The sequence below is a fragment of the Gallus gallus genome, chromosome 6 (genome assembly GCF_016699485.2).
Source record: "Gallus gallus isolate bGalGal1 chromosome 6, bGalGal1.mat.broiler.GRCg7b, whole genome shotgun sequence".
Lineage (NCBI taxonomy): Eukaryota > Metazoa > Chordata > Aves > Galliformes > Phasianidae > Gallus > Gallus gallus.
In genome coordinates this window covers 23628246-23644771 of record NC_052537.1, presented here as the reverse complement: position 1 = coordinate 23644771, position 16526 = coordinate 23628246, and the positions used below count along the sequence as shown (strand labels likewise).

Genomic DNA, 16526 nt, shown 5'->3' with positions numbered 1-16526 from the left:
TCTGCTTCCAGTTGTATAGTGTTTATAAAGAGTATAAAATAAACACAGCCATGCTAGTGGTAACTTTTTCATCCCTCTTTCTCTAAGTCATCCCAGATGTTTGTCTAATGGTTCTTAAAAGCCTTTAATGATGGAGATTCCCTGTGCCTTGCCTGGGCAAGCAGTACCACTGTTTTTCTAACCATGCTGCCCAGAGCTCCATCCAACCTGGCCTTGAACGCCTCCATAGATGGGGCATGCACAGCTTCTGTGGGCAGCCAGTTACAGTGAACATCATCCTGCTAGCTACAGTTCAGGATGTTATATTTAGCCTACACAGACACAGAGGACAGTTTCTCTTTCTCCTTTTTGTAGTAATCTTTTGCATAGCTGGGAGATGATCATATTTCCTATACATGGGATGTACTAATGAATGCGCACCCTGTGTTTTCTTGTCCTCTTGTCATCCTCAGTTTGGTTTGTATAGCCTCACTCCAGTTACTCTTCTTACTCTTCTCCATTCTTGGAGGATGGTGACTTCAGCTGATCATCTTCCTTCTGCTGAGGCATTACCAGAGTTTAGTGAGAACAATTACTTTCTCTGCTTTATGCAGGATGCTCCATTTTAGGCTTTCCAGAAGAACACATCCTTTTTTTTTGATAGTGGTTTTATATTATATATAACTTTTAATTACCCCTTCTGTGGAAGTTCTCCTTACCTGTTGTTTCTCATCTTGCATCCTTGGGTTATAAGTAGAGAACTTGGCACTTGTCCTTGTTGAATTAGATTCTATATACCGGTTAGTATTTGTCCATTTTGTCAGAAGCATTATGAGTTTAATCTTGTCCTCCAAAGTGCTTGCATCTTCTCTCAGCTTTAGCATCATTGGCCACAAAGTAAATACGCTCCCTATTCCATTCTTTGTCATAAATGAAAATGTCTGATGATGACACATCTAGGAGAGACTTCATGCAAGATCCCAGTTGCCTTTCTTTTTGATGGTGCACCTTTGGTAAGCTGTGCTTGCTAGCCATTTGTATGTTCACCCTTGAGCACTTCCATCGCTATACTTCTCTAGCTAACTTATGAAAATGACTTCTGACAAGAAATTAGGTCCATTTGACATGATTTATTCTGGATTGATCAATGTGGCTGTTGTTGGTCAGCTTTTCATCTACTAGGAACTCATCTAATTGTGTGCTCTACAATGAGCAGTCTGTGAAGTTTGTTTGGACAGTCCACCATCTCCTTGGGTTTACCTTCTTCCTATCAAAAATCCTGCTTTCTATCTCAAGGGACAGTCACTCGATGGTATTCTGTCAGGGAGCAGTAAGGGTTACCCAGATTTAAAGAAAAATAAAGCAGAAGCCCAAGATTGGGTACTGTTGTTTCCATCTGAATACTTGATTGAGTTGGCCAGTCCTCAGAAACTGCAAACAATAGTTGCTTTTATCCCAATCACTGGGATGCCAGGGAAACTCCAAGCAGTCCCTTGGCTGACCTGTATGCAGCTGACTCTACAAGCAGCAAGACATAGCTTATAGTTAGCAGGACCTCCTAATAGTTCATGTAGTAAAGCTGCAAACAATAGACAGGTTTTCAGGCACATAGGCTTTTGCATACAGATTATTCTAGACCTACCTTAAGTCTTCTGTAGCGTGCTGTAGCTGTTCTGCACATCTCCAAAGCATCTCCAGCCTCCCCAGGCCAGTAATAGTAATTTTCTTGCACTTCCAAACTGGATCATGTAAAGATCCACCTAACTGTTGGTTTGCGTGCAGCCGTATGTCCGTCCTTCACAAAGATTTGTCCCCAAACAGGGGGCTGCGGGTTACTGTTTGAAGACTCAGATGATTTCCTTTGTCCTAAGTAGAAAGCAGCTTCCTCTTAATTTGAATGTAAAGTAATTTCCCTAATTGTCAAAAGATCTTTTCTTGAGCATTTGTTGCTTTGTTTGTTCAGTCCTATAGTTTACCTCCCTGCTTATACCTAAACATTGTTATGATTTAGTCTGGATTTTGCCCAAAGTATGTCAGCCAGTTCATGCAGTCTCTCAAATGACTTTCAGGATATGTTATATGGAAAGGACAAGAAAAGAATGCACGACGAAGTATTGAGCAATTAATTATGCCATAATGGAGCGAGGGAGGGGGAAGTGGAGAGCTGGCCCAGTAGAAACTCCGTGCCTCCGATGCCAGGATTACACTCAGAGGCATTTGAGCCTCTCTCCATTTTGCGAGGCATGTTGCCAGGCAGAGCAGCAGTTAGTACGCCCATGGTGGGCTTTACTAGCTTCCACACCGTGTTTGGTGGCTTCTTAACTTCAGGATGAGGAATTTAAGTTTTTTACACAGCAGGTAGTGATTGCCGTTTATGGATTTTTTTTTGTAGCAAAAATCTAGCTTGGGATATGAGTATTCCAAATCAGTGTTGAAATGAGGAAGGCACCACAGATGAAGCGTTGCTTACCAAAATAAAGCAGTAGCAGTAAAATGTCCGTGTACCAAAACTGATACTGTTCCTGCTAATGTAGATGATAAAGCTAGTCCTGAGCTCACAGAGAGCTTGAGGGTTCTTTGGCTTCTCATATTTTCTTTGTATGCTTTATTTTAAAGGTGACCTCTGATATGAATATGTATGCAGTGGGTATGAGCCATTCTAACCTCCTATGGAGTTGAAGGGGCTCATGTCCAAAAGAGTACATTTTCCTTCCCTGAGTGAGGAAGAACTGCTTTGTCATGAATTTTTCGGTGTCTAAATGCAACATCAACATGTCGCAGGACAAACAAACAAGGAACCACCCTGTGTTACTGAGTAAATGACTGTGAATCTGTGTGTGCTTTTCAGCAATGGTTACCCATTTCTAAAATGCCAGGAAGGCCTTCCTTCCAAATGCTGAAACGGGATCTGTGTTCTTTGTCTTCCAGGGGACAATACCTATTTAAAAATAAACCCCCTGATGGGACTGCTCCACCCAACTCATTCTACAGAGCACTTTACCCCAAAATTATACAGGATATTGAGGTAAGGAGTAACTTCCAGGTGTGATGGGCTGTTTTGTTTTGGTTTTTTTAACAGTATCCCTCATTTACTCATGATGCTCAAATCCTGTGAATGCTTCATGCTGATGGAGTATTTAATTAAATATGATGTGTCTGTGTTCATTGGGAGTTTGAAGATCTGGGCTACATATAATTCCCAGGCCTTCATCACTGCCTTAGACAGAGGGTGAGCAGTGTTGTTCGGGGAGTCTCTACACTTTGCACTTCAGATGTCATAGCAACACCATCTTGACTTTCTCTGTTCCATAGTACTTTGCCCCATCCATGCACATGAGGTCTAATAAGGTGATACCAGAGGGATCTCAGGAATTGAGTCAGGGAGAAAGTGTAGTCCTAAGACCCAGGGAAACAGGAGGCAAGTGGGCAGTGTTGCCTTGTATTTGGTGGAGAGCCAGTGCCAAGTGCCATGTTCTGACAGGTGCATAGTGGCAAAAGAGGTGTTCAGGCACTGTCTGGGCAGGTTTGCACAAGCCCTTAAAGCTCAGCTGAGACTTTCTCTGCAATTGTTTCGTCGCAGAGTCACAGAATTAAAGGTTGGAGTTTGAAAAACAAAGCCTTCTAGGTCACTGCTCCCTCACCATGCCAGACCCCGCAGGGGAGCTTGGCCACAGTGCGTGTTCCAGGCCTTTGCCTGTTTCATTGGTTTCATCACGACCTGCATCTTCTAGACAACTGCTGTGTCATTCTGTGGGCCTGGCTGCAGGAAAAAGTGTAAAGGAAAGTATCTGCTGTCTTCTCAAGCAAATGAAAGTAAGGAAGAGAGAGTTTTGTCTTTTATTTTTACTTCTCTTTTGTCTCCTGTCTCTCCTCAAGACAATAGAGTCAAACTGGCGGTGTGGAAGGCACAGTTTACAGAGAATCCACTGCCGGAGCGAGACAAGCAAAGGTGTTTATTGTTTACAGTATGATGATCAGAAGATAGTCAGTGGCCTACGAGACAATACTATCAAGGTGAGAACTCTCTAGAATGGCATGCCAGTGGCACACAGTGCCTGTGCCATAAATAGTGGTGTCCTAATTTCAGTGACACCCCTCCAACCTCTGGTTACAGAACGAGTCTTCTCCTTTACCTCTTACCTCCACAACATGTATACCTCATATTTGTCAACAGAGAATTTGTTTTCTTTCTGAACAGAATTCGTTAGCAGACTTTTTTCACACAATAATTACAGGTTATATAACTACTCCGCCCTGATGAGGAGGTAAGACCAGTGTTCAGAGCAAACCCAGTAATACTGAAGACGTTAACATATTGCAACAGCCTGCATGTCACCACAACAATTAGCCCATGCCACTGAAGTAGTTCTGCCTGCAGTGTACATGTTGCGTTGTAGTGAAAACCAGACCAGTCAGAGCAGTAGGTGCTTAAAATATGATGTAAACCTTACTTAGCTGCCTGTTTTCTAATGTTTGCTCTCCTAGATCTGGGATAAAAATACATTAGAATGCAAGCGAATTCTCACTGGACACACGGGTTCTGTCCTGTGCCTGCAGTATGATGAGCGGGTGATCATCACTGGATCTTCAGACTCGACTGTCAGGTGTGTGCTTGTGACTCAGAGCTTTCCGTTTGCCTCAGAAAGTTCAGCTTTGTGAGCTGCTGAAATGCTTTCCTTAAATCTGTGCTGTTCAATTAGGTCTATGGTCTAGTTCAGCACATTTGTTCAGGAGTGCACTGTCCTTGTTTATCAGATGTCCGTGCAAGTGGTTGTCAAGGAGAAATGAGAACCTAAGCAAAGGTCAGTCAAGGTCAAGATGACTTAGGAAGACAATTTGGCATTTCACCAAGGTGCTGCGTGTTTGGACACTCCCTGGAAATGCTTTTCACATCCTCCATAGGAACAACTTTTTAAAAGTTGGTTAAGTACTCAAAGCAAGTTTGAAGGTTTAGTCATCTGCTGTCCCTTAATTTTAACAAAGATGTGTGACTAGATCTCCTGTGAGTTTTAATTAAGTTTCAGCATGACGTTTCTTCCCATTCAGTCTTTCTAACCTTGTTTTCTTTCCAGTCTCCATTAAAAGACTGGACACTTCAAGTCAGCACATGCAGTGCACATTTTCACTATGCTGATGTAAAGTCCACTAGACATATTACAGGATCACAGAGAGCCTAAATCCTGCAGTGTAAATACAGGCACGTTTGAATTAGTGAGTTGCAATGTGAACTGGGACACAAAGGAGCAAGTCTGTCTTCTCCATGCTGTTACATTATCGTCTTTTTGTCAGAGAATCAGCGATGCCCATGCAGTGAAGTTACAGATGACAAAAAGCTGTGCCAATGGCCTTTTCTGAAGCTATTACCATGTGTTCCTATGGCTGCAGGCTGCTCATGGTTATCACTGTGCTGCATGTAAACTACCACTGTTAAACTAGTGACCATTTCGTTCAGTACTTTACATGTGATGCATGTAGTCTTATGGTGTTGCTAGGTTTTGGGATCCTACCATTTGTAGAAATCCAGAATTTTTGTGTGGGAACTGCTCAGTGCTAAATACAGGTTGCAAAAGGAGATGCTTATTTCTGTAACAAGCGCTATCATTTTCCGTATCAGGCCAGGCAGGCCAAATTGCAGACTGGCTACTTGCCCAGAAATACTTTGTTTCCCACTGTAGCTATAAATGTTTGTGCAGACCCCCGAGGCGCATAGGATGCATCACTTTTATCCTTGGGTCCCCTCAAAAAGAGGGGCTTTGTCCAATTGACAGTACAGATGGGCTCTTAATGCTTCCGAGAGCTCAGGGATGCACTTGTCCAGAGAAGTCAGTAGGTCTCCAGCTCCTGTTTAGCTTGGCAACCTTGTCTGCAAACTGCTTGTATGCTAATGGCTCAGGTCTGCAGTCTGCAGTCTTTTTAACTTTGCATTTTGTAATTGGATGTGTACTTTCCTTTCTCATTTATAACCCAGAAGTTGACTTGCTTCGGCTTCCATGCATTAGAAAGTGAGGCATTAGAATCCTTTCTCACATCTTGCCTTTTCTAACTGCTCACCATATTGGCAGAGGAAAGTTCCAGTTTTTACAGTGTGATCTGCCTAATGATACGGCCATTTTCTGCTCTCACACAGCGTATGTGGGATACAGGTGTGATAGTGCCAAAAGAAATCTCTTTGTGGAGAGTAAAAGAAGCCTGCAAACAGGACAGCCTAAAACATTTTTAAGGATTAAAATCTTAATTTCAAGTCCTAGAAGTTCCAAATGAAGCCTTTGTGTAGTTTTCATCTTAAGTGATCTTTCAGTAGAAACAGTTGGTTCCAATAACATTAAATCAACATGAATGTTCTGTCTTAATTTGGGTATTCAGCACATTCCTAGAATGTAGCTGTGTACCAGATGCATTGCAGAGTAAAAGCAACCCATTGTGCAACTTGTGGCAATTACATCTGTTTGAAAGGCATAACCTTGTCTTCTGCCTCTGTGTAAGTTATCCTATGAGATGATAGTCCTGTGAGAGAAGTCAAAAATGGAACCTATCTCTGAACTTCCTTCTCCACAGGTCACATTTAGGCAGCCAGTGACTGGGAATGGAGCGTGGTAGGCTGACTTGACCAGGAAACATCAGTCTCTGGGGCTGTCAATTTCATACCTTTCCTTAAGCACTAAATTCTCTTAATTAAGGAATGCTTTTTTTTGTTTGTTTGTTTTTCTGGCTGGGTTGTTTTTATGGTGTTAACTGCATTGCAGGGATTTTGGCTGCTGGACTGTGTCAATATCTGCATAATCAACAGGTTTATATAACACATCTTTTAATGAAATATACATTAGATTTAGCTATAACTTGTGGCGTTTGCTTCTCTAATATTGCTAGAGAGTTAATTACCTCTCCCCATCCCTTTCTCCATCTGCAGAAAAACTACCGTATGTTTTTTTTTGACTCTCTCCTCTCCGGTTTGAAATCTGAAACTGCAGGGTGTGGGACGTGAACGCGGGCGAGATGCTGAACACACTGATTCACCACTGTGAAGCAGTACTGCACCTCCGCTTCAATAACGGCATGATGGTGACGTGCTCCAAAGACCGTTCCATTGCTGTGTGGGACATGGCTTCACCAACAGACATCACCCTGCGGAGGGTGCTCGTAGGGCACCGCGCTGCTGTCAACGTAGTGGACTTTGATGACAAGTACATCGTATCAGCATCAGGTGACAGAACTATAAAGGTGAGGTATTTCAGAGGCTCTTTTATTTGCGGCACTGAGTATTTACTAACAAAAAGCAACGACCAGACAGGGAAGATGGTCTTTGGCTGCTATTACACTGCTCTTCCTTTGGAAGGAGTATTCCTCCTGCTCATTTCCACTCATCCCTCATTTGTTGAGCTCGTGTGACTTGTTGACAGAGCTGTATGGCAAGTCAGATCCAGGTGCAGATGTATTTGAGAAAGGACTCTTTTTTTCCCTGTGTTCTTTTTCAATTTGACTGGTTCCACAATCTGTTTCAGCACTGGTCACACAAAGAGTTGTCAGAGGGCAGCACGGGGGCAAAAGCAAAGGTGAGTGGGTAGGAGTCACTTGAGTGTTGCTGCTGTGATCCTGATCTGCTGCATTAAAACTGAGGAAAATCTAGTTCCTGTGTAGACTAAGTCACAGCCTGAGAGTGCTGAAGACTGATTTTGGAAGCTAATTCTAGTATGGCAAAAACCTTCTGTGTGCTGTGTCCCAAGCTGTGAACACTTTCAGGCTATAGTCACAAGTCATCAGAGGGGTAATTTTCCTGGTCTTAGGGAAGTGTGTTCAACATTCTCGGTGCACCTCTGTATCATACAGATACTGTCTTTTGTTAGTCTCTTCCTAATAATTTTGTCTCTGTGTGGTTTCACCTTTCCTGTCACAGGTATGGAACACTAGTACCTGCGAATTTGTGCGCACCTTAAATGGCCACAAACGAGGCATTGCATGTCTGCAGTACAGAGACAGGCTAGTAGTGAGCGGCTCTTCAGATAATACTATCAGGTGAGAGACACACTCCTCATTGCAGAGTTCTTTGCAAGCATGTTGTCTCTGATTCCCTGGGATGCCTGGAGGTTAGGCAAGCAAAGTGCTCTGTACCCTTGTCTTCCTTGAAATATGCTTCCTTTGGTAGAGAACATTGGGAACTACTGGAAAGAGATATTAGAAGTCTGTTTTACTGTGTTGTCTTTCATCCTCTGTATCTCAAGAGTCCCATACTAATCAACAAGTTGCATTGCTCTGACAATTCTGGTGTATGAAAGAGCTGGCAAGTAACACTTTCTGCGGTGTCCTCTTGTGATATTTTAATTGGGCTATGTGTCTAGTTAAAGGGGTCAGATTTGCAGTAAGAGGCATTTAATCCTCTGCAGAAATCCTCCTGGGCTCTGGCCAAGCTCTTCTTGTGGTACTTGGCACCGGGTTAAGTTTGGAACAGCTGGTTTAGAGCATGAAGTTCAGTTTGCTGCCTTTTGCACTTCTCCAGCTGCCCTTGCTGCAATCTGAGATTTAACTCCTTCTGGTATCATGAGCCAGGATTTCTCCCTACATCCAGCAGCTGCTGGCAGAGGGGTGTCCCACTAATCTCTGGGTGTACTGAGCAATCTGGAATAGGAGTCTAAGTTGTGTGGGGAAGCAGCTCTGTCATTCAAGCAGGGGGAAGAGGAGCCTCCATTTTGTATTGATCACTGCTTTGAAGAATTGTGTTCCTTCTGATAAAACTGGAAGTCTGGACAGCCTAAGCAGAAAATCTTCACTTTTGATGTCAGAAGTTATTTCTCCTCCATGAGAATGATTCATGCAGATGTTTGTCTGTGGACTTTGCTTGCAAAACAATGCCTCTCCATGCTTTGCATTCTGGAAAACGGTGGTCCTTTGGTGGTCATCACTGGATCGTTGCACTAGGTTTTAGTGTGTGGTTGCCTGAGAGCATCAGCCAAAGAGCTGGGGCTTCTGTCTCTTTATCAAGGCAAAAAGTATTAATAGACATCGTGTAAGAGTAGCACCATATATGTAGTAAAAACCCCAGATGGAAAAAATAACCCTCTGCTTCTGTACTGTGAAACTTGGTCTCAGAGTAGGAAATAGTTAAACACTACACCATTTAGGGAAGGATCTAAAATATGAGTAATACTAATAACAATAAATGTCAATGTAGTGATAATGCTAAAGAGGAGTGTGATTGCTTTTATGCTTACACTGGACAAAATCCCTAACTGACAGATAAATTGTGCTAGAATTTCAGGAATGTTGGCAGTGAATCTTAATGGAAGTCAGATTTGGCAGCTGTGTGGGCAAGGCACAAGGTTTACCTGTTCACGTAGCTTTCTCCCAGCCATTAGCAAAAGGCACACGTCAGTGGAAGAGTGATTAAGCAAGGGCAGGTTACTAAGTCCTCTCTGTGGGTGGCTTGGTGTTTTGCATGTTTGATTTTAATCCATTGTAAAATGCCAGATGTTGTGTTGGCCTTTAGTAGGGATTGCCTCCTGGTATTGAATTTGAAGTTGGCCATTCCTCGGTTACAGGGAAACTTTTTTTGCAAAAGGAGCTGATTATGTGACTACTCACTCTTCAACTGTGAATCTGAGGAAGTAGCTGAGAAATCAGTATCTTTCTTCTGTGGAGAGACTCCGTGTATAAAAATTATTTAGGTTTTGTTTTCACAAGTGTGAAAGAACACAGCTACATAGGCATCACTGTTCTTGTGCTGATTTCCACCAGTAAGAAAGCGGCCCATCATTTTAATCAAGTTTTTTTTTAAATCCAGTCACTTAAGTATCTTAACCTCCAGTGCCAAAGTCCTTAATTGCTGCAGAGAAATGTGGTATTAAAAAAGAAAAGAGAATTTAGAGCAAAATAATAATAAGCTGTGTCATTCTGTGTTCGCTTTTAAATGAACGGCTGGTGTGGGTGCATGTATTCAACCATCAGTGTGTGCACATGAGGATCTGCTGCTGGACTCTTGAAGATGGGGATTCAGGCTCATCTGCCTTCTGTACATCTTCCAACTCTGCCAGGAGTTCAAGAGAAGTAAAGGCTGTGGTAATTGGAGGTGTTCTATTATAGAAGTTCTTCCAAAGCTGTAGGAAGGAAGAGTGGCTGTTCCTTTGCCTGTGTTCACTTCATGGTGAAATTTTAAGTTAGTTCTCAAGCCTAAGAGCAGTTTTGTTTCTGTTTGGTCCTTTGACTATTTAAAGCAGTAGAAATTGGAGGAGATCACCAAATCTGGGAAGTTCCCTTGGAACCATTTCTAGATATGCTGTTCTTACAGAGCAGTTACTCCTTTTGTGCGTAGAAGCCCATTGCTTTCAGAGCTAAGGGCTGCAATTGTCTTTTCTAGTCACAGTCAAATTCAGGTAAAAGCTCAATTTAGGACCTGATAATACAAGCCTAAGTTAATGTGATGCAGCCTTGCCAAGCTGCTGGCAACCTCAGGATTGATGGCAAGGAGTGGAAACACATGGCACAAAAGTTCCTGGCACGAGATTGCTCTTCAGACCTTTCTGCACCAATTCATTTCTGGCACTGTGCATCCTGTTTGCAGTCCTTGGCAAGAGACGTAATGCTCTTTGACCAGCCAGAGTGCCTTTGGCTGAACTTTACCATGGATTTACTTTCTCTGACCTTAACTGGTGTGCTGGTGCTAATGCAAAAACCTTCGCAGTCTTCACAGATTGATGAACACTCAGCTACACAGACTGAGGAATCATCTTCTGCTCCTCTTTGGCCTCAGATGTGTGACACCTATGGACGTGGTTTAGTGGCCATGGTGGTGATGGGTTGATGGTTAGACCCAGTGATCTTGGTGGTCTTTTCCAACCTTTATGATTCTATGATAAACTAACGCTTCCCCAGTACAGTTATAGAAAGAGTTCTGTTCATTCCCCAGTCGTCCATAGCGAGAGCAGCCTGTTGTGGCAGGACAGATGAAATGATTACCCACCATCCTTGTGCACGCATCCACTGGGTCTGGATTATTCCCTGGGGGACCTCAGGATTGAAGTATGTGGGGACAATTTATCTCTCTCTTAGTTTCTCAAGGAAAAGTGACCTGACCCCACAGCAGCTGTACTTCTTTGTGTGGTGTCACCCAGACAAATTCCATGAACCATGAACCTCAGTACCATGAAGTCCCTGTCAGTCTGAACTCTAATTGAACGAGCATTCAAGAACATCTGTGACTGCTTTTTCTCAGCTGTGTGTCAGAGCCTCAGCAGATAACTGTTATTGAAAGACTCTATTTGTTGTGAACCAAGTTCATGGCATCCGGAGGTGTAACACCTGTAGACAGTACATGTCAAGAATTGCAGTTTTTGTCAGCAAATAATTGTTCTTTATCTGTTCTAATTGGGAATCCCCTCAAAGAGCTGACAAAAGTATTGAAAGCAAATAGGCTTATTTCTTAAAAAATTGTTTGAGCACAAGAGGAAAATGCATTACAAATAAATAAACACAGAATACCCATTTTAGCTTATGCATAAGTTACCTTCATTACAGAGTAAATACACCTTCAGTGGGAAAGAATAACAAATGTAAAGGGCTTCTTAGTTCTTGTACCTTTCACCACTGCATCCACAATTCGTCTGACATTAGACTCCAAGTCAGAAATAGGCATGATGGGGCATAGAAGGGGTGTGTGCCTTGTGAAGGTGCTTCTACCTTTGGAACAAGGTTCCAGGAGGACTGGTGAGTCTCTCTTGCTTAACATCTTCAAATCAAAGTAAGATACTTTTATGAAAAACTGACTTAAGTAAAGTGAAGTCAGGCTCCTCATGAAGATAACTGTCTTGTGTTCATAGAGAAGTAGATGGTGGGCATGGCTGATCTTAAAATGTTTGAGTATCTGAATAATCCCCCATATGATACTGTCACATAACAGTCGTGTTGAAAAACGTGTCAATTGAACGGCAGGAAAAGGAGTAGTGAATAGTTTGTTTGTTGCTTCATCATCAACTTTATTTCCTAGTTTTCATTAACTACAAGCAAAGACCAAACGTTTCCTTGAAATAATCAGAAATTCAGAAATTCTCAGTGCTTCTTCCTGATCTCTTCCAGGCTGTGGGATATCGAGTGTGGGGCATGTTTGCGAGTACTGGAAGGCCACGAGGAGCTGGTGAGATGCATACGCTTTGATAACAAGAGGATAGTCAGCGGGGCATATGATGGGTGAGGCTGGCTAATGCCTTTCATCCTCCTGTCTTTCTCAGTGTCTCACATCCCACTTTGCTGGATCTTCCTTATATAAATTAGATTTCTTGTTTGTCATACCAAGAGGTCCTTGTCATGGCCAGTAAGTCAGGCTGATTCTACGAAGGCTGACTCTACACCTGTTGTTGTTTCTTCTTTTTAAAAAAGTCAGTGTGATTTGATGCATGTGGTCCTTTTCTTTAGCTCATAAGAGTATCAGACAGACTTGATCTGAAACATCTTCTAGCTCAGCCACTTAAGAACAATGTTTCCCTTCTGTGGTTGTCTTCTGATCCCTTTGCCACTAGGACTAGTGTGTATTAACCCTCCCATATGTTTCTGTTAGCTATTATTGCCTGCTTTTATATGTTTTACTTTGTCAACAGCATATTCTTTTCTCCCATTAAGCTCTGTGAGCGTTACAAAGGAGAAGTGCAAGAACCACATTTCAGGAGCAGAAGGATTTCTGTAGCTTTCCTTGAGCTGCTGTATCAGCTCAGCTGCACTAACAGCTTCTTGTTTGTTTGTTTGTTTTCCTGTGAGCACTTGATCTTTTCTTTTTAACGGAGTCATGGTGTTTCTCTATTTTTTCACTACTAGGAAAATTAAGGTATGGGATCTGGTGGCTGCTTTGGACCCCCGTGCTCCAGCAGGGACCCTCTGCTTGCGAACCCTTGTGGTAAGAGCTTTGGGTAGGGGTGGTGGAGGGAGCAGGAAAATGTTCTTTCTTAGGGCTGTCTTGAGCCATGGAAATTCAAGTTAGTTTAGCACCAGCCTGCAGGATCTAATAGTCATTTCTAGAGATCTGACTTCTTGATTTGAAGTTAAGAACTAAGTCATTTTTGAGACTTGTCCTTAGAATCCATGTGTTGGTGGCTTTACTTTAGTGTGCCTATTCCCATGAGCTGTTGACAGGGAATTTCTTAAAGAAAAGTAGTATATTCCAAATTCGAGGGGAAAAAAAAAAAAACACCCACAAAAGCAACTTTTTAGTTGCATTTCAGTGGCTTGTGTGTGTTTAAGGAGAGAAAGGCTATGGGCTGGAGCAGACAGTGAGATTGCCTCATCCTTAAACAGCAGCTTCTAACGCTCTCCAGTGATATTTAGTGCAGGTCTGATGGTAGTGTGATTAAAAATGTCACTGTGTGAGTGTTCACAGCATTCACCATCATGCTTAGCAGTGGCTCTGCACCGGTCTTAGAATGATGCAGGAAAGTTGTGACAAAAATGCCAGCACAGCCAAGGCCATGGGATGGTTCCTATAAGCATTCCTCTGCCATGTTTGCTGTTTCTGCTCTGATAGACTTACCATGGGCTTACAGAAAGATTTTGGTCCCGTGCTGAATCCACGTCGAAAAAGAAGTAATGAGTTAGTTTTCTTTTAGAAAATAAATGTTTGGATGATGTTGGAGTCTGGTGTACATCAGACCTGCTGCTGCTCTAGCTGTCCCACACCCTCATCTGCCATCCAAACTGCTACAGTTGCTGTACATTGCACTAAAGTATTTTGCTTCACATTTTGCACAGGCTTTGGGGGTAGGCAGGCAGTAGGTCATTAAGCCACACTAGCTCTTCTCCGTTCCTGTATTTGGACCACAAGCTGCAGAGTTAGAGTCAGTGAGAGCCTTGGGTGCCTGCAGGTACTGTGCTGAAAAACCTCCTTGGTAGCCAAAGAGAACTACAAATAGTTTCATGGCTGAAATCCAGAAAACCCTTTTGTCATCAGCCACCCAGCTGCAAACTGCGGAACAACTCTGTGCCCATGAACACGTGTCCCGAGAGTCCAAGACTTCAGCGTGATATTAGTGGTGTTTCTGCTCCAGCCCGAGACAAATGTGTGCCTAGTAACCTGTAGACTTAATTTAACTGGTGCGATTTCCTCTGCATTTTCCAGCAGTGGACAGCCAAAGTGCCCCAACTAATTGTATTATAAATCAGAAGCGGTGGGATGGAAACACTGTAGGAATCTCAACACATGGATACTCGTAAATCCCTGTTTGATAGCAATGGAGGAGGCCAGAAGAGGAGGGGCAGAGGAGGCTGTCGTAGTGCTTTTAGGGCTTTTCATGTTTATGACAACAGGGCGTCCTTATACCCGCTTACCCGTAGTTGGTTTTTTTTTCCCCTCTCTTCTCTCGGCCTCCAAAATTAAACCTGGCTGCACAATGAACATCGTGAGTCTCCCGCTGCTCGTGTTCAATTTTCAAACAGTAGGAGGAAAGTGCACAGATAACAAATGCTCGCTGCACGCCAGGTCCCTCCTGTTAGCTGGAACAGCGGCCACACGAGTGTCACAGAAGCTTTCCAGGCGCAGCATAAGCAAACAGCACAGCTCTCCTTCTGAGCTGAAGGGCCCTGCTCCCTGCAGCCTCAGCTTAGGGTGTGCAGCCTGCTTATTGTCACTGCAACTGCACTGGGGAGGGCTGCGTGGAACTTCTAGGGCAGCCTTAGCCTACAGTGGCTGAGAGGAAAAGGGCTTTTCAAAATAGTCTGTAGAAATACCTCTCTCTTGGTGCCTCTGTTAAGGGTCTCTCATTGGATCTGGCTATTGGAGTGATAGTTTTTGTAGCAAGAAATGCTTTACTTCTCTGATACAATACAGGATCTGGAAACACTTCTTTTTGGAACTGAGTAGAAACCCATGAAGTGCTTATAAGGTGCACTAGGGTTATTGGGTCAGAAGATCAGGAAGGTCCCAGTGATTGGGCTCCTATAATAAAATTGTCATAAAAATAGAATCTGATTTTGGAGCATGTATATTTAATTTAGAGCTTCAGAGGCTCCCTTTGAGGCAGCTGTTCTGTTCTCTCCATGCTTTCAAACCAAGCTGTATTTTCAGAGTCCTATGTCGTAAGACACAGGCTCCCCTTTTAGTAGCTAACAATTCTCTTTTGTCCAAGTATTTGAAAAAGCTGTAAAATGCTTCTAAGCATTTTTTCCTGACCCCAGGCCACAGAGAGCCACAGAGAAATGTGTATTAGAGACGGGGGGCTTGTCCCAACTGCGTGGTGTCTGTTCCCTTCTTCCTGAGGAGGCTGCTGCTCACTCCTGCGGCAGTAAGCACCAAGAAAAAGCAGCCAGTGCAAAAGGGAAAGCCTAGTGGATTTGCTTTGTGATATGCAGGATCTTTCTGTTACCTCCTGTTAATTACAGCCTGAACTCTTGCCAAATCGTCATGCCATTTCCACTCAGCCTCAGAGCAGAATGCAAGCTGCCTATAAAGAATGCCCTTTCTAGTTCATATTTTTAGAACTGCTTAAGAGGAATTATTACTGTGTCACTGGACTTTACAACAGGCTCCTTAGTGTCCTCCAGTATTAAGCTCTTCCCTCTTGAGCAGTAGCAGCGGTGCCAAGCCTTGACTGCAAAATCCTAATCCTCCTGTAACCTACAGCATCTGGGAACACCGTGATTTCAGGAAGGAGCCAAAGAACAAGGAAGGCATTGCTCCCATCAGCCTCACAAGGCTGCCTTGTATGGTGGAGGGGGCTTGGTTTGTTCTGCACAGTGCATTCATAGGGACTGAAGGAGTAATACGATAAATGTAATGTAAAATTCCTTGTGAGCCAAGAGCACAGATATGGCAAACTTGTTACACCAAGGGTGGTTTAGTGATGAGGCTGGACAATGTGTCGTATGGGCTTTGCTGACTGACAGATTAATCTAATGCTAGAATTTGTGAATTAACATGCCGTGTCTTCCATTTAGGAGCATTCTGGAAGAGTTTTTCGACTTCAGTTTGATGAGTTCCAGATTGTCAGCAGCTCACACGATGACACCATCCTCATCTGGGATTTTCTGAATGACCCAGCTGCCCAAGCAGAATCCACTCGTTCCCCGTCCAGAACATACACCTACATCTCAAGATAAATAACAGTACACTGTACCTCACACTCGCACAGGTAAGAATTATCTCAAAGATGACACTGGACGTAATGTAAGCATGCAGCTTGAATACTTAGCTGGGTCTATCAGTATTTCGCATCTTGATTGGACAGTAACTGCAATGTCCTGTAAAAGGATAGGAGTAGTTCTGTTGCCTTAAAAGAAGGTCTTTATCCAAGTATTCGTGACATGTGGTGCCCGTGAGTTCCCCTGAAGAACTCCTCCACTGTCCATCATCATCAATAATTAAATCAGCTATTACTGCTGTCTAGAAGGAAGAAGGGTTTCTGCAGAGCGAGTAGAGCAGCTGCTGCCTAACAAGGGGATGCAGATGGCCTGACCCTGGGCACTTGTCACCAGGCAGGAGTGTTTTGCCAAGAGGCGTCAGCTTTATTCCCTCCCACTGAAGTGGTGACCATTCTTCTCGCTCTGCAGCAAGCTGATTCAAGAGAACCATTTGGCTAAGGGAG

At 43.3% G+C, this 16526-nt stretch overlaps 1 protein-coding gene across 22 annotated transcripts in view; it reads left to right on the top strand.

Annotated features, from left to right (window-relative positions):
- BTRC (beta-transducin repeat containing E3 ubiquitin protein ligase) overlaps positions 1–16526 on the top strand; it is a 118062-nt gene that overhangs the window by 95928 nt on the left and 5608 nt on the right. For all 22 annotated transcript variants that reach the window (XM_025151777.2, XM_004942220.5, XM_025151778.3 and 19 more), the window contains 8 exons: positions 2908–3004; positions 3856–3993; positions 4465–4583; positions 6948–7197; positions 7871–7989; positions 12040–12150; positions 12772–12850; positions 15880–16073. In XM_025151777.2, the coding sequence (XP_025007545.2) occupies positions 2908–3004; positions 3856–3993; positions 4465–4583; positions 6948–7197; positions 7871–7989; positions 12040–12150; positions 12772–12850; positions 15880–16041 (1075 nt within the window). In that variant the 3' untranslated portion in view covers positions 16042–16073. The remainder of the gene's footprint in view (positions 1–2907; positions 3005–3855; positions 3994–4464; positions 4584–6947; positions 7198–7870; positions 7990–12039; positions 12151–12771; positions 12851–15879; positions 16074–16526) is intronic.